At 41.8% G+C, this 22,134-nt stretch overlaps 1 protein-coding gene across 1 annotated transcript in view; it reads right to left on the bottom strand.

The window, feature by feature from the left end:
- FOXO1 (forkhead box O1) overlaps window positions 1-18,121 on the bottom strand; it is a 120,165-nt gene extending 102,044 nt beyond the window's left edge. The window contains exon 1 of the mRNA XM_080659830.1: window positions 17,044-18,121. Within this exon, the coding sequence (XP_080515956.1) occupies window positions 17,044-17,685 (642 nt within the window). The 5' untranslated portion in view covers window positions 17,686-18,121. The remainder of the gene's footprint in view (window positions 1-17,043) is intronic.
- Between the last annotated feature and the right edge of the window lie 4,013 nt (window positions 18,122-22,134).

Here is a 22,134-nt window from a genome sequence, read left to right as displayed (position 1 = left end):
CAAAAAGAAAAAATCCAAAAATATGAAGATAGTGTAAGGAGCCTCTGGGACAACTTTAAGCGTACCAACATCCGAATTTTTGGGGTGCCAGAAGAAGAGAGAGAGCAAAATATTGAAAACCTATTTGAAGAAATAATGACAGAAAACTTTCCCAACCTGGTGAAAGAAATAGACTTACAAGTTCAGGAAGCACACAGAACCCCATACAAGAGGAATCCAAAGAGGACCACACCAAGACACATCATAATGAAAATGCCAAGGGCAAAAGACAAAGAGAGAATCTTGAAAGCAGCAAGAGAAAAACGGTTAGTTACCTACAAGGGAGCACCCATACGACTGTCAGCTGATTTCTCGGCAGAAACTATGCAGGCCAGAAGGGAGTGGCAAGAAATATTCAAAGTGATGAACAGCAAGAACCTACAACCAAGATTATTCCACCCAGCAAAGCTATCATTCAGAGTTGAAGGTCAGATAAAGAGCTTCACAGACAAGAAAAAGCTAAAGGAGTTCATCACCACCAAACCAGGATTACATGAAATGCTGAAGGGTATTCTTTAAGAAGAAGAAGAAGAAGAAAAAGGTAAAGATAAAAATTATGAACAACAAAATGACATCAAATACATACCTACCAACAAGTGAATCTAAAAATCAAGTGAATAAAAAATCTAAAGAACAGAATGGACTGGTGAATATAATAGAATCAGGGACATAGAAAGGGAGTGGACTGACAATTCTCAGGGGGAAGGGGGTGTGAGGAGTGCGGGAAGAGACTGGACAAAAAGCTTACACCTATGGATGAAGACATGGCGGGGGGTAAGGGCATGGGGTGGGGTGGGGAATCAGGTGGAGGGGAGCTATGGGGGAAAAAAAGAGGAACACTTGTAATAATCTGAACAATAAAGATTTATTAAAAAAATAAAAAATAAAAATAAATTAAAAAATTGTTAGCCTGATCAGAATTTAAAAGCAGTTTAATGTTATAGTCACACACAAAAAAAAAAAGACATGACAGGGAGTTTAGTTCTTTCTACCGTGTCTACTTAAATGCAAAACAGTTTCAAAGGCACTAAAATGTCAAGCTAGTCAAGTCCCGATCAAAGAAAACAAAACTAAATATTATAGCATTTTCTCAGTATTCTGCACTAACTACTTTTGTAGGTTCAGACTCCTATAAAAAAGTATGCCAGTTAAACCACACCCCGAAGGAATAATTAATACCCTCTTTGTGTGTTTCAATTTTACTTATTTCCTGTCTTCCTCTACTTCTGGTTGAAACAGCCAAAAGTGTATTTCCCACACTATCACAGGAAACAAAGCAAGGGAATTCCATTTAAATGGAAGGCTGTCAAATGCTCAGGCATAGCCAAGCAAGATGTCAAAGGTCATGCCCTATATTTCACCAAAAAATAATAATATTGACATATTTATAGCCAAAATAAGTAGCTATAAATCCAAAAGCTATAACCTAATAAAAAACATGGAAGGGGCATTAAATCCAAAAAAAAAATAAGTCTTTTAATTCTACACAGGTATGCTGTCCTGGTGACATTCAAGTTCATTTGCACAATAAATGTGATCTAACAAGTCATTATGTTCTTATCAGTGAGATCAAGATGCTGTGTGCCCCGTTCAGGTCCTTCAGGAAGGTGGCTGCTAACTTGTTTCAGGCCACAGCAACAAGATAGCAGCCTGAGAGAGAAAGCACATCTCACCAAAAGTTGTGAGCTTTTGTTTTAAAGGCAGGTCATGCAGTTTGCTTAATAAAATTCAACATCATATTTTTAAGTGAGTTCCTGAAACTGGCAGAAGCAAGCTTAATAAAGAAGGTAACTAAAGGAGGTGAGGGAGTCTCCATTTCAAATCCCAGGGGTGTATTCACAGTTAAGGATCACAAAGAATTTAGTCATGAAAGGAATCCTTTAGAAGATGCATTCATTACCTTAGAATCTGAACTGTTTTAAGTTTTCATTTTATCCCTCAGACTTCATTACTTTTTCCTCCCAGTCTTAAAAGTTATTTGAAACACAAATGAGGGTGGGGAGTGTAAATGAGGCTTAATTGGAGGCCTTAGTTGTCAATCGCAGTAGAATAGATCTCAGCTCATGACTTCCTTTATTTAATATTTTCCTTTTCTTTTCTTGTGTTCTATATAAGCACAGGTGGAAGTCATGGTTAGGCTAAAAACCATAGCCATCAAAAAACAGCTTTCTTTAAAATGACTCCACAATTTCATCACAAAAGAAATAAAGTAGGGTCTTTTTATGAATATATTCAACATCTGATATTACCCAAGATCATTTACATTGTTCAATGGGATCACATGGCACAATAATTTTTAATTTTTAATTTTTTTCTTAAAAATACAATGTATAAGGTATACAATCAAAAGGTAATGAATTCTGAAATTAACTTCAAACATTCACCAGCCCATAGGTTGTAGAGAAAAAGCACTCAGCATAAATACGGGCTACATCAATATAAAATTACTTCCATTTTATTCTATATCTCTCACATGTATAACTTAAAGCAATCACACTAAGCAATGCAATGGCACAAACTTTAATATCCAAACTACTTATTAAATGGTTTGAAACTCAACTAAACTGAACAGATTGCTTTAAAAATACTCCTGAGTTAGCCACCACAGTGGAAATTCAGATCATGAACAAGGACCATCTCTGAAGGGCAGTGACAGAAGGTGGGGGACTATTGAGGGCAGGGTAATTCTTGAAGTTTGTGACAACATTGTTTTTTAACTTTTTTTAATAATCTGAATTCTGCTTTCCTTTTACTTTTTTTCTTTAGTATGTCCTCAGTAGTCAGGAAAAGTGTTAAAATAGCATTTCAAGAAATATAAAGCACCTTGAAGAAATATCCCAACAATACCGGAATATAATATTAAAGAACTACTACGGAGTAACTGGGAAGTATCCATTAAAAAAGGGGGGGAGGTGTAAATAGTATCAAGACATGCCGAATTATAGAAATTTTTAACCCTAATAAATTTCCTTAGCATTAATTTTTACATTATCAAGTACTTCAGAAGAAAACAAAAATAGCAATCAAAACCATTTTGGTGGCCTCTTCTAAAATGTAAAGCCACCAAATATTGTGTTTAAAATCAGTATTACATCATAATCTCAAAGCCTTCATGTTAATGCAAATGCACATAAATTGTGTAGGGCAAAAGTAGATTTACAATTTTGAGTACACAAAATAGTTTTCTTATAGTTTTTGAATTTTTGTATTATTTTCCATATGAATAAATGTAAACCTTTTGCCCCACCCTGTACATTAATATCTTATATATAAAATACATATGTACACACACATATAAGTAACTAGATATCTAGGCACAACATAATTCTATTTCATGACTTCTAAAAGGGCTCAAGAAACTTCAGTTGCACAGGTAACAGAAGAGAATGAGAGTATATTCACTGTATGCAAATGTCATAATGAGCCACTAAAGATAAAGTTAAATTCGCAAAAGATTGAAGGAGAAAGATCAATTAGGTCAGATTACATAAAAGAAGGCTGTTTCAAAGGAAGCTATGCAAATATATGACGGCATGCATATCTACCCATCCAGAAAGGCTCAGAAAAAATTTAGAGAAATGCTCCCAGCTTGGTGCTAAGCACATAAACAACTTCAGTTGATAGTTACAAGTTCCCTCCGCTACTCTTCCTCAACCCCCTTCAGAGAGGGAGGTCCCCTGCTACAGACAGGTGAAGTAAGACATGGGTTTCTCCTCTATTCAAATTACAGAACCGCTGGCTGAAACCTGACACCGAACCCTCACTGCTGTGACAAATTAGTGATTCTGCAAATTAAGCCTCACAGAGACAAAAAGATACATCATCTATGATACAAATTGTGGTGAGTGAATGCACCCATCTTGATGCATTTATCTTAATGCAATCCTACACTTAAGGTTATATGAGAATAGCTGAAAAATATTCCTTTCTTGTCAATATAGTACAATAAAACCCACATTTGATGCTCACTACCTCAAGAATCTGCCAAAATAAGTCTCTAGCTAAACCGTATGTAAATCATTTCCTTTGACCTTGCTTCCAAGCAACCTAACAGTCTGAGGTATTTGATATTTACTTGTATAGACCATTTCCAAATATTTATGTGGTTATGTTTTCCAGCTTTGAAGGGCACAATATTTACAAGCATAGAAATTATGTAATCCAATTATAATTTATCTCTCCAAAGTGAATTTAAAATCCAAATGCATTTCTTTTCAGAAGCAAAATGAAGGGTAAGCCCTTTCTTTTCATTCTTACCCTCATCATTACTGGGAAGATAAAAGACCTTCCCTCCCATTATGTCTGCAGGGATTTCTCACTCAAACAAGATAGAATTTCCCTCAATCCACCTCACACAGGCTTTTGGGGCATGGTACTGGTGGAGGAAAGGCACTAATTTTCTAGATTAAAAAAAGGAAAACTACTGGGAGGGAAGGGGGACTGAGCAAGCATAATTAAGTGCCTCCAAGCCTCAGATAACTATTGGAGAAATAACAAACTACTGACAAAATCTTTATCTTTCATCATGCTCCTAGAAATTTTAAACTTTTTTTTACTGCTGTTACAAAAATGCCACCACTGAGGTACCCTCCCCTTCCTGATACCAGGTTCACTTAGCTACTTTCAAAACGTTTAAGTCAGCAAACCAATAATGAGGCTTCTCACCGGCAATGCAAAGGCAACTGTGTAACAACTTTGGGATGAGGGTTGTAAAGAAAACTTTTTTTTTCCTCAATCCTGATGCTTAATCAAATTCCCCCCCTCCTTATTCATCACAGCTTTGTTTTAATCAGATGAACTGGGCAGCAGTTCTGTAACTTAAGCCACACAAAAAACAACACTGTAATTAAGACAAATATCATCTGGAGGGAAAATTAATCACTGCAGAAAAGTATTTTCATTTTAGGTCTCAACATACACAGGTGATAAAACCAAGTCACACTCAAAAGGGTAGCAGCCTCAAGATTTCCATACATGAGGCTTGCTGGAGGTAACAGCACATCCCAGGTCACAGATGTTGCAGTGCAGACAAATGAGACACACACTTTAGAGGTGGCATTCTCTTCTGAGAAGACAAATACACCATCCACTATCCCTAAGAATGAAAGAATTCATGTGACTTAATAGCAGTAGGGACACACTACTTTGGTAGATATAACCTATCTTCCCAGAGATCTACAAATTGACTTCTGCCTCTCCTTCCAGAGGGAGATATGATCCCACACTTCTCTTCAATATTAGAACCAAGATGAGACATAAGTTGAAAGATGATGTTTTATATTTCTCTCTGCTTAAGGAATGAAAAGATGAGCTGCAATTTTTTGAAATTCACTCGATCTACAAGCAATAAGAGGGAAAATTAGATTGGCCAAGTCCATACTGTTTCCTAGTTGGTTTGGCTAGTTTACCCTGACATCATTAGTAATCATGCTACCGTGTTTCCCCGAAAATAAGACAGTGTCTTATATTAATTTTTGCCCCAAAGACACGCTAGGTCTTATTTTCAGGGAATGTCTTATTTTTCCATGAAGAAGAATACGGTACACATTTATTGTTAAATGAAAATAAAGGAAATTTATTACCTGTATACGGTACGGTAGTACGGTAGTTGTCAACACAAACCAGACAAACTGTGAATCCTACAGTATCAAGAATTTACTCATTTATTCAATGACAATCATGTCATCATCTTCTGGAACATCATCATAACAATCCAATTCCTGAATTTCCTGGTGAATTTCTTGTGACTCCATTTCTTTCAGAATCAGTGGACCAAATCTTTCATGTTTAGCAATAGCACTGTCTTTAAATGAGTACTTCTTGTCAAGGTAGCCTGCTCACAGTGCATTTGCAATGCAACTGTCAGTGATTTTCTCCCATGAATTCTTCACCCAAGTCACAACTTCTTGCAGTTTAGGTTTCACAAAGTTTCCACGCTGATTTCTCTCCATTCTATTTTCAATGTAGTCATTAATTTCCATGCGCAAATTGTCTTTGAATGGCTTGTTTATTGCAATATCAAGAATCTGGAGATAGGCCGTCATTCCTGTGGGAATCATTATCTGATCTATTTTTCTTTCGTGAAGAAATGTCTTCATGTCTTTAGCGCAGTGAGTGCTGGCTGCATCCCAGACTAGCAGACCTCTTTGGCTCCCTCGCATAACAAGCGGCAGCATTAAATCGACCCACTTCCTTATAACTGCTTGTGTGGCCCAGGCTTTTTCAGTTTCAAGAATAAAAACGCCCAAAACACGTTCAATCTTTTCCTTCTTGCCCTTAGAAATGATTAAAGGTGGGATTTTAGTGCCATCCAGACGAATTGCCAAAATACAGGAAATAAGTGCACTTTCGTAAGCAGTGGAGGGAATGTACGCTAAGGAGGCACCCCGCTGTTCAACAATTGTTGTTTGAGATGATTGGCCCATAAACACTGCAGTTTCATCCATAGCAATCATGTTGGAAAGATTGTATTTAGAGAAGTCAGCATCATCAATAAAGGACTTGAATGCAAGTGCTCGCTTAATAACTTGAGTATCTTCCAACCTAAACAATGTTGTAGATCTTCTTAAAGACAGTTCACTTCGCTGCAGGAAATTATCCAGCCAGTGTTGTGATGCTTTGAAGTCTTTGGGTGCTATGTCAAACTCTGGTGCCATTGCAAGGGCAAATTCTTGAATCTGAGCCCTATTCACAACCAAAGCCTTTGCTCTCCTGTCAACAACCCATTCATAGATCAGGTCTTCCAGCTCGGAAAATAATGGTTGCTGACCTGATCCACACTTGCGCTTTTTAGCATTTCCCTTGTCCACTGTTCAATGAGGTTACCATACTCTGCTCACCATTTTCGGACCAATCGGATACTCAACATCTTCTCTTTGCAGAAAGCAGTAAGATTTTGGCCCCAAGAGTCTTCTACGATTCCTTTCTTGTACTCCACGGAGTAGCTTTTTCTTTTTGCGCTTATTTCTAGGGGTAAAAAAAAAAAAGGAATTGGGATATCAAGGTGGGGGGAGGGGGATCACTCAAAATGACACAGGGGGGATCAGAGGGGGGAATCAAAATGGCACAGGAGAATCACAGGGGGGGTTACCATTTTAGTAACCCCTTTTGATCCTCCTGTGTCATTTTGATTGCCCCCTCTGATCCTCCTGTGTCATTTTAAGTGATCCCCCTCCCCCCACCCCTGTGCCACTGAACACCTTCACCAGACATCCCCCTACCCCTTTATCAGACACTTACCCCCTGGGGCCTGCCTGGGGACTGTCACTGGGCTTGCTGGGGCCTGGATCTGGGCTGGAGCAGGGTCTGCCACTGACTGAGAACCTTCAGTCATCATGAAGGCGGCCGTGAGCATCAGGTAGTGTCACCAGAGACAGACCAGCACTCACCACCTTCACCGCGTCCCGTCCGCTCTAATCCTCCTGTTCTTCTACACGCATCTGCGAAAGTCTCCTCCTCTCTCCCGCCCTGCGCTCACCCCTCACTCCGACCTTCGCTCCACCTCCACACAGCAGTGACGTCAGGACTCCGCATAACGTCACTGGTTGCTAGATGCCAGTCAGGGCGGCCCTAGCGACCAGTTCACGGTAAATTAATTTTCATTCTGAGACAGAGCCTGGGCCTTATTTTCGGGGGATGCCTTATATTTCACCAAGAAGGAAACCTGTAAGTAGGTCTTATTTTCGGAGGATGTCTTATTTTCGGGAAACGCGGTAGTTTACCCTGACATCATTAGTAACTAACTTGAGCCTTAGAAAGCAATTTTGTCTATGTGGAAGATAACTTACACATTTAATAAAACCCTACAGTAGGGAGCTATTCAGTCTACTTTTGCTTTACTGTCCCCAGACCACAGGCAGAGTATCTTTTTAATAAAATGTAGTCTGCTACTATAGGTACAAACATAACAGTAAAACAGTTCACTAAAAACTAGTCAGACTCAAGTATTCTGAACACATTCAGTTAATGTCAATCTGCTTGGCATCAATTTTGGGTTTAGCCAAATTTAACCTTCTCTGGATCCATTGAAGCATCTCATAATCTCCTTTATTCCCGTATTGGGGTAGTAGATAAAGATCTAGTATACCCAGGATATCCAATATTCAGCTAATACTATATTAAAACTGATATTTAGCCCTAGCTGGTTTGGCTCCGTGGATAGAGCATTGGCCTGCAGGCTGAAGGGTCCCGGGTTCAATTCCTGTCAAGGGCACATATCTGAGATGCAGGCTTTATCCCCAATAAGGGACATGCAGGAGGCAGCTGATCGATGATTTTCTCTCATCATTGATGTTTCTATCTCTCCCTCCCTCTCCCTTCCTATCTGAAATCAATAAAATATATATTTTTAAACTGATATTTAAATTTTAAAACATCTTTTTAAGTCAGTATAATTTTCAGTTACCCTGAGTATATTTTGAGATTTCTAACTTTAACTTCAGAAATTCTCATTTTTCAAAAAAACAAGAATTATGTTCAATAGTGATATTTTTGTGTGTGAATCACTCTGCTCCTAGAACATTAAAGTTAATTTTCAAAAACAGACCAAGCAAAAATCTAAATATTTTGTAAATGCCTACTATTCATATTGTCAATTATGTAATCTGTTCCATGTATTACCAAATTCTATATGTCAGTTTTAAATCAAATGCAGTATACTACCAAATAATATTGAATGTAAAATTTTTTAAAATGTAGTATACTACTGGCTTTGAATTGCATTCTGTGGGTCTATATTTACACATGATAGTGTTTCTAAGTTGCACTTAAAAAAAACTAAAAATGTAATCCCATTTTTATAAATTCTTATATTACAAAAACAAAGATACCATTTCATACAAAAATTTGGTCTTATAATACAATATTATTTTCATAATAAAGTCCAAGTTCAGTCTGACAAGACTTTGCTACCTATACAAAGAGGAAGGGAGAGGGAGAAAGAGCTAGAAACACCAATGATGAGAGAGAATCATTGATTGGCTACCTCCTGCACACACACCCCCATGGGGGATCAAGCCCAAAACCAGGGCATGTCCCTGGACCAGGACTAGAAAGGTGACCTTCCTGACCAAGAATAGAACCACTGAGCCACACCAGCCAGAACCTACCTATACTTTTCAAACTTTCTGTATTTCATGTATCCATCACTCTGATATTTCCCCTATTTTCATGTCTTTATGAATGCTAGTCCATCATTCCAAAAACAAATTTAAAAATTAAGATGGACTTGCCCTGGCTGGTGTAGCTCAGTTCAAACCCAAGCAAAGCAAAAATGCCTTCCAGCACAAGCCAAGAAAAGTTGGTGGAACTAACTTGAGTCTTGAAGACTATAAGCAAAATTTGTGGAATTTCCAGTAGAAGCACAGATGATCCAAATCCTAGGGACAAAATGGTCTAGGCCTGAATTTAGAGCTAACCTAGGGCAGTAGTCGGCAAACTCATTAGTCAACAGAGCCAAATATCAACAGAACAACGATTGAAATTTCTTTTGAGAGCTGAAAACCAACTTCTGTGCATGGGCTACGAAGTTTCAATCGCACTGTACGTGCGCACCCGCACATGGTATTTTGTGGAAGAGCCACACTCAAGGGGCCAAAGAGCCGCATGTGGCTCACGAGCCGCAGTTTGTCGACCACTGACCTAGGGGAATGATTAGAAGCTAGTACAGGAAAGTCTGAAAAAACTTTAAGAACAAAGAGTTAACAGACTAGGGGAAATTGAACCCATAGGAAGAGTGTAGAGGACATACAGGTTTGAAAACTAGGGAAAGAACTAAGTAGACCAAGAACCAAATCGGGGAACTCAAGACAGGAACCTCATCTGAGAGGAAGAGGAAATAATGTCATGTTGAATTTGAGGTGAAAGTAGGACATTTATGGCCTTTAGTACGTGGAGACATAGAACAATAGAGGGGTAAGTCATCTAGAAAACAACCAGAGAAAAAGATCACAACTAGTCCCAACATATACTCATGACTGAGCATAGGAGAAGGAAAAATCATGAGTAAACCAGTTGGAGAAGTCAGAATGAAGGGTGAGGGTCAGTATAATACAACGTAATAGAGTCCAAGACAAGAAAATATTTCTACAAAGAGGGTGGTCAACAGAAAATGAAAAAGGAAGACTCAAAAACTCCACTGACGGCCTTTTTTATTTACTGACAATAAAGAGTATAGCTTCGCCCTGACCGGTTTAGCTCAGTGGCTACAGCATCAGCCTGCAGCCTCAAGGGTCCCAGGTTCGATTCCAGTCAAGGGCATGTAACTTGGTTGCGGGCACATACCCAGTAGGGAGTGTGCAGGAGGCAGCTGATGGGTGTTTCTCTCTCACTGATGTTTCTAACTCTCTATCCTTCTCCCTTCCTCTCTGTAAAAAATCAATTAAATATATTTTTTTTAAAAAGAGTGCAGCTTCAACAATCATTGAAACACAGAATTTGAGACTGCAGAAGCTTATCACGCAGCTCTGTCCCACTGTGTGTGTGTGTGTGTGTGTGTGTGTGTGTGTGTGTATTTTTTTTTTCAGTAATGGATACAGCCTGAAATACTAGGTATACCAGTTAATAATGGTGGATTTTGTAATCAAAGAAAACACAATAATTTCAAGAGAAACATCAAAAGTGCTTTATTCAAAGCTACACATTTCCCCATCTTCCAGGTAATTTGTGGATACCATCCCAATAGAACTTTTCTTGTTTTGAGGCAAACCATTCACAGACCACTTATTCGTACGTTTTGAGGTGCTGCTCAGAAAGTGCGTGTGCCACTGATTGGAACTAGTGGTAATCTGAAGGAGCAAGGTCTGGTGTATATGGAGGGTGGGTTAATACTTTCCAGGCAAGATCTTTTAACGTGTCTTTAACTGGTTTTGAAGTGTGTGATGGTGCGTTATCATGAAGCAAAATTACTTTGCTGTGTCTTCTGGCACATTCTGGTCGTTTCGCGATCAAAGTGTGGTTCAGATGGATTATTTGTTGTCGGTAGTGATCAGTAGTAACGGTTTCACCTGGTTTTAGAAGCTCATAATACACCACACCTTCCTGATCCCACCAAATGCAGAGCACTGTCTTCTTTCCGAAGGGATTTGGCCTTGCAGTCGATGTTGAGGGTTGACCTGGATCAACCCATGATTTTGTGCATTTGGGATTCTCAAAATAAATCCACTTTTCATCGCCAGTCACAATTTGATGCAAAAAATACTTTCTTTCATGCCGTTGAAGCAACATTTTGCTGATGACTTTTGGTTTTCCCTTTGCCTTTCGTTCAGTTGATGTGGCACCCATTTTCCTTCCTTTAAAATCTTTCCCATTGCTTGTAAACAATCGGAAATTGTTTGCTGAGCAACGTTTAATGTTTCTGCAAGTTGTTTTTGAGTTTGACATGCATCTTCATCCAATAATGCTTGTAATTGTTGGTCTTCAAACTTTTTTGGTTGACCTGGATGTTCTTTGTCTTTCACATCGAAACCATCACTTTTAAAGTGTTTAAACCAGCATTCACAAGTATCCTGAGATGGAGCATGTTCACCATAAGCTTCCCAAAATATACAATAACTTTTTCTTCAAAATAAAGTAATGAAATAAAACTTCCCACAAATGCTCTTTTTTTGGCATGAAATTCGACATTTTTAAGCATAAAAATATCTATGATGTTAACACCTTCAGCAAAGTTGACATATGAAGTTTTGAAGCTTGTTGTCAATACAACAAAATAGCATACATATCAAATCACATATATATCAACATATGTGTAACTCCATCTATTGAAAAAAATCCATATTAACAGGTACACCTAGTAAAGGACACGTTGAATATATGTCCTTCAGTAATGCATTATGGTGAAAATTCACTAAATAATAAACTGAAAAGTTGTTGCAGATATGGTATCCTAATTTTATTTAGCTTAACATCAAAACTACTTTTTTTTAATTTTCTTTAGCCTATACTAAAGCTATATAACAGATGAAAAAGAAATTTTAAAAAGAAAGGCAGCCAAATACCTTGCAGGTGGCAAAGATAACTCAACCCAAGACTCAGTATTTAGAGTGCTTTAACCCATAGGTAGATTGATAAGCCATAAGTAGAATGCATGGAGTAAAGTGAAGTGCCAGTGGAAAAAGGGTTTTCCTAAAAGGTTGAATCATATGAAATCACCAATATACAAAAATGTATTATCTTGTTTCATATATTCCTTACAAGACCACAAATAACAAGGAGTAATTCTCTGCAAAAAATTTCTGTGCCACTGACAAGTTTTTAACAAACTTTTATCAGGAATTAGCAAAAAGGGAGACTTCTTCCAACCTTTTAATATATTTGTATACAGTATATCCACTGAAATACAAACCTGCATCCCTTCTACACCAAAATAAACATTTTTCTTTTTTTAAAATATATTTTATTGATTTTATACAGAGAGGAAGGGAGAGGGATAGAGAGTTAGAAACATCAATGAGAGAGAAACATCGATCAGCTGCCTCCTGCACACCTCCTACTGGGGATGTCCCCGCAACCCAGGTACATGCCCTTGACCGGAATCGAACCTGGGACCTTTCAGTCCGCAGGCTGACGCTCAATCCACTGAGCCAAACCGGTTAGGGCCAAAATAAACATTTTTCAAGTTCATCTGGTCCTCTGTTTCACAAATGAGAACCACACCAACTTCAGAATTTTGTATGCACAGAAAAAAAAAAAAAAAAAATAGTTATCTGACCCAAGAAAGGCCCCAGGGGGTTTGGGCAAGTCTCTGTAAGTTATTCCTATGAGGGCCAAGGCAAATTTTAAACTGCAGAGAAGCAGGACTAAAACCACAGTGTTCGCTGATGCTCCCTATATTTGCAAACTCCTTTGCTCTCTCCAGTCACCATGGGTTTATACTGCCTTTCCAAGAGGATTCCAGGAAGCACCAAAGTTACAGCACACACATGCTAAAAAAAAAAAAAAAAAAAAACGAAAAAAAAACAGCCAAGTAAATTCCCATGATGCCAGGGTACTGGGTAGTTTCCAAGGGCAGAGTGTTCCAGAAACATACAAATAGTTCAGACTTCCCAAAGAAATTCCAGACAAATACAGACAGCTGCTCTCTCAGAAAGTCATGCAGGCCTTGGCCAGGTTAAAGCACAGTCCCAATACACCATGGTTGTGGTGTATCCCAGGTCAGGATACATACAAGAAGCAACTAATGAATGCATGAAATAAGTGGAATGATAAATCAATGTTTCTCTCTCTCAACGTGATATAGATAGATAGATACATAGATAGACAGACAGAATGTAAATCATGCAGAATTGCAGTTTAGGAGTCTGGATGAAGAGCGCAAGGACAGAAAAAACTTTTCCAGCCTCTTAGGGATTCTAACTAACCACTGAGTATTATTTCCCCTTATCTTCACTTCAGTTGTACACTCAGATTCCCTGTGCAGTGCATGTTATCTAGCAATATTTGTGTTCACTGCCAATGTGATAGACTTTCAGTAATTATGGGAAGGTCTCCACAAACTTTAAACTTTTTTAAAATTTACATGAGAACTTTTAAACCTTTCCAATATTCAAATGTTTGCCACTTAAAAAAAAAGATTTTTAAAAGCTCAGTATCATTCAGAAATAGAAGCCCCTCCTGCCACAACTCCCCTTTTTGCCACAAAAACATAGGTAAAATAAAAATAAAGTTCTTATGAGTCTCAATCAAGATACTTACTAGTATACTTGGCATCTATTTTAGAATTTCTGAACAAAATAGTTATCATAAGACATGTTCATATTTACATCAGTTTCACACGATTTTCAATCTTTAGCAAGTAAGATATACTTGACTGCATAATTATCCACTTTTAATTCCCTTTCCTTATGCTCTCTTCAAATACATACATTGCAATTTTCACCCAACTGTAAAAAAGAGTTTTCCTTAAGGTAATTTCAGTAACAAACAAACTAGAAGTTGGCTTCACCAGGATTACTTAAGTCAAATTTAACTGTGCAGCAAAAAAGCTGCCATCTTCTGCCAAGGGATCTCTATAGCTAATTAAATTACTCACCTACAGCTTAAAACCCCAATTACAGAATAGATATTAATTTTAAAATGCAAGAAAATGTACTCTCAGTTCACAGACCAAATTAAAGAAACTTCATCCCAAAATAAAGAATATCTGAGCTACTTAGTAATAAAACAATTTAAATTTTTTGTATGTGTTGTCTTGTTGAAGCGTTCTTTTCACCTAAATTAAATGTTGCAAATAATACCAAAACAAAAAACAAGAGCCAACTCAAAATTACCATTACAAAAAAGAGTCAGAACTCACAATACTACTTCCCAAACTCTAGAAAGCTTTCTATTTGAAAAAAAAAAAAAAACAGGTCATGGGAATGAAGTTTCACTATTTATAATTACTGTTTAAAAGATCTTGAGTTTTCCAAAAATTTTAGCTTCTACTTTGTGTGTAAACTTATGACAGTTCTAGTAAATGTTAAACAAGTGTAAAGTAGATTTAAGGTACCATCCCTACAAATACAAAATGCATGTCCCAAACACATAACCAGTATGTAAGGAACTAGAAGTTTTTGAGCCCTTTAACAGCTTCCCAAGTACTTTGTCCATGCAAATGACTTACAAATTCTCAGGCAGGCCGTAAGAAGAAAAACACAAGAAACTATATTTAACTAAACATTCAGTCTAATTTATAATAGTACATCACAGTAAATACCAAGTGTTCCTAAGCAACCTCTCTTCAGTTCTAAAGCAGTTAAGTTTGGGTTGATTTGCATTTTACAACTGAATTTCTTCCTTTTATGATTCTTTAAAACAGGAAAATCTTTCAGATCTGAGTGAAACTTGGTTTTAACAAGTAACTCATTTTTATGAAAACTAACCAGAAGACTTAGTTATGAGTTAGAACACCTCATGTTGTTTCTTTTCTTCTTAAAATACCCATTTACTCAAAGTGAAAATGCACTTGCTGTAATCTGACTTGCACCAACGGACTCTTGATTACACCTGAAGCATTTACTCGAGAATGGCAGACTGCTTCATTCCAAAGCCCCACTAGGTTTCTACTAGGTCCTACCACTGGGCCTCCAAGTCTAGACAGATAATCCTAACTAATACTTAATATTAATAGACTTGCTACCTCGGGTAAGTAAATTCTTAAAAATAATAAAATTATAATTGCATTTGAGAAAAAAATTAGAACAAGTAAGAATCTAATAAAAATGGTTGAGAGATGATTTGGCTTTATTATCTATATTTTTTTTACTGTGCACTAAATCTTAAAACTTTAAGTTATATTCCTATTTTAAGAATAATACCCTGACCTAAGGCCATTTGAGAAACAAAACTAAAAATAATCCTAAAACTTTGGCTTTCTCTACCTTTAAAGAAAGGCACTACAGCAAATTTAAATAGGTTGTACCCATTTCCAAGGACATACCAGTAAAAGAATGGTGTAAGTATACTCTGTACTTTAAACGGCAAAAAAATAAAATAAAAAATTTAATGGCAAATGCTTTATCATAGCTCAAGTAGTATGGATAGATGAGCAGGTAAGATAAGTAGTTAAATTCAAATGTTAAGTAAAATTGGACTTGGCAGACAATCCTGACTTCAAAGAATGGGGGGGGGTTAAAAGTAGGATTACAGTTGTTCATATGGAAAATAAATAATAAGTAATTATACAAAAGTAAACTCTGTGTTTCACGTACTCACAATGTAAACCTCGTAAGGAGGTACTTTACCTTTTGAAACACTTGGTAAGTTGCATGGGTGCCTAATAATAAAGTTGTAAGTGATAATTTTACTCTAAAACACACTGGAAAAAATAAAATCCTGTTTCCTTCTCCAGGAACTTCAACACGACACACAATAACGACGGGGCTGACAGTGCATATAAAACAACCTTGGTGTAACAATTGCGCAGCAAGGATAATGCTGTATATAAAAATTATGATTATCTTTATTATGGTGCCTGCACACTCAGGATGAGGCCCTCGGAACTGTACCTCCGTGCTTGGTGGTAACACTGAGGCGGCAAAGCGAGAGAAAAGGTCTACCGTCCCCAGCCCAGGTTACCCAGGGGAGCCTCTTCCAGCCTATTTAAAGACCTGGGACCCTCGGGCACTTCCTCGCATAGAGAAGTGCTGGGCCCGCTATTCCGCGGCCGGCCAAAAGCCACGCTGGCCCTTTAAAGGTTCTTGCTTCCTGCACTCTCGGCCCCTCCCTGGCTGTCGCCTGCTCCCGCCTCCGCCCCCGCCGAGGGTCACACTTGAACTTTAACTCGCCTCCTGCAGCCCGGCACCACGGCTCCGCAGGCGGTGGCCAACACATTGCACACGTCGGATGCGCTACCTCGAGCTCGACACGCCCGGTTCCCTGTACTCAAGGCCACTTCGGATAAAATCAAAACAAAGCAAAATGCACACCATCCTCCAAAAACTGTGGGGCCAACCCCCATAAACAGGCTCGCGCCCTGCCTATCCTCCTTGCACCTGCTGGCGGGGCTCCGAAGCCCCTCGCCGCGCCCATACCCGCCCAGCGCAGCGGAAAAGGGTCCCAGCACGGCCCAAGGCTGAGCGGTCGCGCGCCACGGGTCCGTAGGGAGCCTTCCTCGTCCCCGAGATTCTGGAGGTGAAAGAGCAGCCCCAAAAGTCCGCGCGGGCTGTGGGTGAGGGAGTAGCTCCCAGTGAACCCCCTTCTCCTTTCACTGGCAAACTTTTATACCTGCTCTGATGTCCATTTCTTGGCGTACTTTTCTCACTCCCTTAAACGAACCCGCTCCCCATTCCATCCTAACCTCACTTGAGCGCGCGAACTCTTATACCTGCCCCCCCCTCTGGTCCCGAGCAAGTCCACCACCCACATCTGCCAATTTTCGTCCGCTCCCAGCACACGCGCCCTGCACTTTCAGGACAAGCAAACTTGCACAACTAGTTGCCTTATCTGCCCACCGCGACCTCAGGCGCAGGTAGAGGGCTTCGTACCCCCTCTCCGGGTCCTGCTGTGCGTCCTAATGCCACTCACCTTCCAGCCCGCCGAACTGTTGCTGTCGCCCTTATCCTTGAAGTAGGGCACACTCTTGACCATCCACTCGTAGATCTGCGACAGCGTGAGCCGCTTCTCGGCCGAGCTCTCGATGGCCTTGGTGATGAGGTCGGCGTAGGACAAGTTGCCCCACGCGTTGCGCCGGGACGAGCTGCTCTTGCGCGGCTGCCCAGCTAGCGGCCCGGCAGCGGCGGGGGGCACAGGCGGGTGCTGCGACAGCGGCCCGGGAGGCGGGGGCTGCGGCGGCGCCGGGTGTAGGCAGCCCGCCTCTGGGCCCTGGAAGTCCCCGCACAGCCCCCCGGTGGCAGCAGCTGCGGCTGCCGCCGCCGCCACCGCGGCCGCCGCCGCGGCCGCCGCCACGGAGCCAGGCGCCTGCTGGAAGTCCCCGCTCTCCTCCAAGAGGCTCAGGTTGCTCATGAAGTCAGCGTTGACAGCGGCCGCCGAGGGCAGGCCCGCGGCGGCGTCGGAGTTCGCGGCCGCGCTGCCCGACGGCGCCGGGCTGGAGGTGGCCGAGTTGGACTGGCTAAATTCCGGCCTGGGCAGCGGCCAGGTGCACGAACGTGGCCGCGGCAGCGGCTCGAAGTCCGGATCAATCTCCACCACCTGGGGCGCTTCGGCCATGGTGACCCCCGCCCCTCCCCCAGCCCGGGAGAACCAAGAAGGGGTAGAGCGCAGGACCGGGGGCCCAGAGGGAGGGGCGCGAAGAGCTGGTCCGAGATTGGGGGCGAGATCGGTGCCGCGAGCGGACGGAAACCGCGAGGAAGGCGCAGCGAAGTGGAAGCGCGAGCCCAGAACTTAACTTCACGAGTCCATCAACAACTAGACTCCTCCGGGTCCGCTGCACCGACGGGACGGCAGGCCAAAGTCGTCGGGCTCGGGCAGCACCGGCGCCGCGCTCCTGCTGACAAAGCCCGCGGTCCGGACAACTGACGCACGCCGCGGGTTGCTTGCTCTCCTCGGCGGCGCGACCACAGCGCTGCTGCCTGTTGAATGTGGCTGCGGCAGCGGAGACTGCAGCTACTACGCGGCCGCCCGACTTACGGGATCTGCCGCCACCCCCTCCCGCTGCGGCGCGCGCGCCGGCCCGCCCATGACTGACAACTAGAGCGGCCAATGAACGCGCGGCACCGCCACCGGGACAGCCAGTGGACGCCGTCCTGGGAGGGGCCGATTTTCCTCCCGGAGCCGGCAGTGGGTTGGTAGGGGGTAATGGGGTGTTTCTCTCTCTCTCTCCTGGGAGGGGCCGGTTTTCCTCCGAGAGGCGGCAGTGGGTTGGTTAGGGGGTAATGAGGTGTCGCCCTCTCTCTTTCTCTCTCTCTCTCTCTCCCCCCCTCGCTCTCTCCCCCCCTTTTTTCTCCTCCCTTTCCTCTCTCTCTTCTCTCTCTCTCCCCACTTCCTCCCTCTCTCTTCGCCCCTCTCCTCTCCTCTCCTCTCCTCTCCTCTCCTCTCCTCTCCTCTCCTCTCCTCTCCTCTTCTCTCCTCTCCTCTCTCTTCTCTTCTCGCTCTTTGAATGTTATTTTCTAGTAATTCTGGAGTATTTCTGTGAGCCTCTGGCCCTCTCGGTGTTTGATTGCTAGGAGGCAAACCAGCGTGGGGGCGGCGGCGATACTTTGTTTACTACTGAGGAGCGAAGCCGGGAAGTACCAAAAGGACGAGTCGCTCGCTTTGCCTCAACATCCTCTCCGGGCCCAAAGTGGGGTGAAGCCGGCCGGGGCCGGGGGCGCTGGGTGGGCGGAGGCGGCCTCGCGGAATTCTACTCCACCATCCAGCTCGGAGCTCCACCCACGATTTCTTTGCAAAGAAACGTGAGGCAGCTGGTGGGCTTTGGTTTGGTTTTGTTTTTTGTTTTCTTTCTCCGCGATCTGTCAAGTCCTCCGACCGGGTGGGCCGCGCACGTCCCCCGGCGCCGGGGTTCTGACGGCTGAGCCAGCGCGTCCAGCACCCTCCCGCCGCCTCCGCTCCGCAACACACCTGTCCGCACCCGTTAGCTGAGCCTCTGCGGCTCGGTCTAGTCCGGGGCCAGTGGTCCAGCCCAGCAGCCACCAGCCATGTTCACTCACTCCATTCTTGACTTAAATGGCCAGAAATCAGGGGAAAGGGGGTCGGCCTGGCAAGTGCAGCCCTATTTCACACGCAAATCCTAGACCTCATTCCCTGTGTAGAAACCTCTTCTGGGTGAGAACTTCAGATGGTCTTCCGAGTCCGTCCAGAGAGGGCAAGGAAAAGGAGAACATTTAGTGAGAAACTTGTCACTTTATTACATACCCCTAATTAAGTTTAACTGTAATTTCTTTGCTATTTAGAATGGAAATGAGGTGTTGAGAAGTAAAAACTCAAGAGTCTTGAGGTATAGCCCTGCCCCACCCCCAGATCCTAATTCACACTGCTTGCCAGTGCGTCAATCAACCCACCCACTTTCCCCATCTGGGATCCAGGTCCAGGACGTCCTGTCGAGGTCAGTGGGGCCAAATGTAGGAAGACAATGGTCCTTCTGTCTCAGGGAGCAGAAGAAACAATTTTCAAGTTTTGTTTTGTTTTGCTTTGCTTTTTTTAGGAGGAATATTGAAGGCATTTCCTTTCAGAGGGATGGGATCTCTTAGGATGGAAGATTGACAGTAGGGTTTTAAATATCTTGTCCAAAATGACAGCTCCCAATTCTAAAACAAACAAAAATAAATAAATAAAAAACTCTTCCTTACAGTTAATTCTTCAATTGAAAAAAATGGCATCTTACCTTGCAACCATGGTGGCTGTGAAAACCAGTAGTATAGCAGCCACTGTAGGGATGGAAATGGATTTGAAGCTCTCAAACAGCCTCATCTTCAGAGAATTGTCCTTATTTGATTTGTCTTGCAACTCCCTAGAAAAGCCCCATTCACAGCACTTCTCTTTATTAGATCTGAGAGCTCATTCAATGATATAAGCCCTATCTCTAGTGCTTCTATTAAAATCCTATATAATGAATAGGTAATATGCAAATTGACCATCATGCCCTGGCACAAGATGGCCGCCCCCATGTGGTCACAAGATGGCCACCACAAGATGGCTGGCAGGGAAGGGTAGTTATAGGTGATCAGGCCTGCAGGGGAGGGCAGTTGGGGGGGACCAGGCCTGCAGGAGAGGGCAGTTGGGGTGACTGGGCTGGCAGGGAAGGGCAGTTGGGGGTGACTGGGATGGCAGGGGAGGGCAGTTGGGGGCAACCAGGCCAGCAGGGGAGGGCAGTGGGGCCAATCGGGCTGGCAAGAGAGCAGTTAGACATCAATCAGGCTGGCAGGGGAGTGGTTAGGGGATGATCAGACTGGCAGGCAGAATCGGTTAGGGGCAATCAATCAGGCAGGCAGGTGAGCGGTTGGGAGCCAGCCAATCTGAGAGGGATCCCAGATTGGAGAGGGTGCAGGCTGGGCTGAAGGACACCGCCCCCTCCCAGTACATGAATTTCATACACCAGGCCTCTAGTAAATAAATAAAAATTCTTGGCTATTGTCTAACATAACACCATAGCTGCCTGAGAACAATACCAGTTGAAGCAAACAAGAGGTGGAACAAAAAACTTAAAAAGAAAATTTTGGAAATGGATTCCCATAGAGGGTTTTTGAAAACTCCCTATATATTCCTAAGGGTTGTGATTCTCAAAGTGTGGTCCAGAAACTGCACAGGGCAAAAATAACTTTCATAACAATAGTAAGACAATACCTTTTGCACTCTGATTTTCTCATAAGTGTGCAGTGGAGTTTTTCAGAGTGCATGATATATGATGTCATAAAAGATTGAATGCAAAAGTAGGAAAATCCAGCTGTCCTGTATTAATTAAGCATTAAGTGAGTTTAAAAATATATAAAACAGTCTAGCCAGTGTAGCTCAGTGGTGGACATTGACCTATGAACTAGGAGGTCACGGTTTGATTCCCTGTTGGGGCACATGTCTGGGTTGCAGATTTGATCCTAGTAAGGGGCATGCAGGAGGCAGCCAATCAATGATTCTCATCATTGATGTTTCTCTCTCCCTCTCCCCTTCTCTCTGAAATCAATAAAAATATATTTTAAAATGTTATGTGTGTATATATATATATATATATATGTATATATAAATATGTATATATAAAACAATGTCATCCTTGTCAATATTTTTTAAATAGTTATTTTTCACACATACACACAATAATGGCATCTTTAAAAAATTAGGCCTCTTACAAAAGTTTAAAGACTTAGAGATTCATTTCTTCCTTTACATTGTCACTATCATCTCCCTAGTACAGACCCCTATTTCTTTTATAATCCACTTATCACACAGCTTCTTACTGATTTTGAGGGTAATGGGCTGGAGTGGGGGGCAAGAGGCCGGTGGATATAGCATAGGGTTGGTTCACACCCTCTTCCTGTGGTCTCTCCTTTACTATCAAATTTGGACATTTGGGCCTACTCTGCCAGCCACTAGGGGACTTAAATAATCCTGATGATGAGCTCAAAGAAAGGTCATAAAGTCGAACTTTTTCCTATTACACTCTGCAGAAGCAGTCCCGGATCCAGATGGCCACACCCTACAAACAGGCGGTGCTCTACGGGATCATTCTTGGCAAAGGAAGTCAGCTGCAAATTTGGCCTTGCCTTCATTTCAATTCTGGTTTTTCAGGGCTTCAGTCTTGGGAGTGTTTGGCTAAGGGAGCTTTCTTATAGACTGCCCAGATCCTTGCATTCTATGCTATCCTTCCTAATTATTTCTTTGAATGTCATAGTTTGCTTTATTTTGGTCTTTTGTAAATTTTGATTTGAAGCAGGCACAGAATATCTATAGCACCAATGTCCCTGACACACAGTTCAAAAAAATTAAAAATATATGTTAAAAGTTGTTTATAGCTGCCTACCATACCAGTGTATATATCGATTTACTGAACTGTAGGGTGCTGGTGAACTGTAGAGTGGTTGTTTTCAATCTTTAGCTACCACAAGCTATTCTGTAATGACCTTATATAACTCAGTTTGCATCTGTCCAACTGTATAGGAAGAATTTCTATAAAAGTAGTTAAATGCATTTGTAATTTTAAGACGCAGTACCAGAATTGCCCTCCATAAG

This window comes from Plecotus auritus, assembly GCF_963455305.1.
Source record: "Plecotus auritus genome assembly, chromosome: 3".
NCBI classification, from domain to species: domain Eukaryota; kingdom Metazoa; phylum Chordata; class Mammalia; order Chiroptera; family Vespertilionidae; genus Plecotus; species Plecotus auritus.
This window is presented reverse-complemented; position numbering and strand designations above follow the sequence as displayed.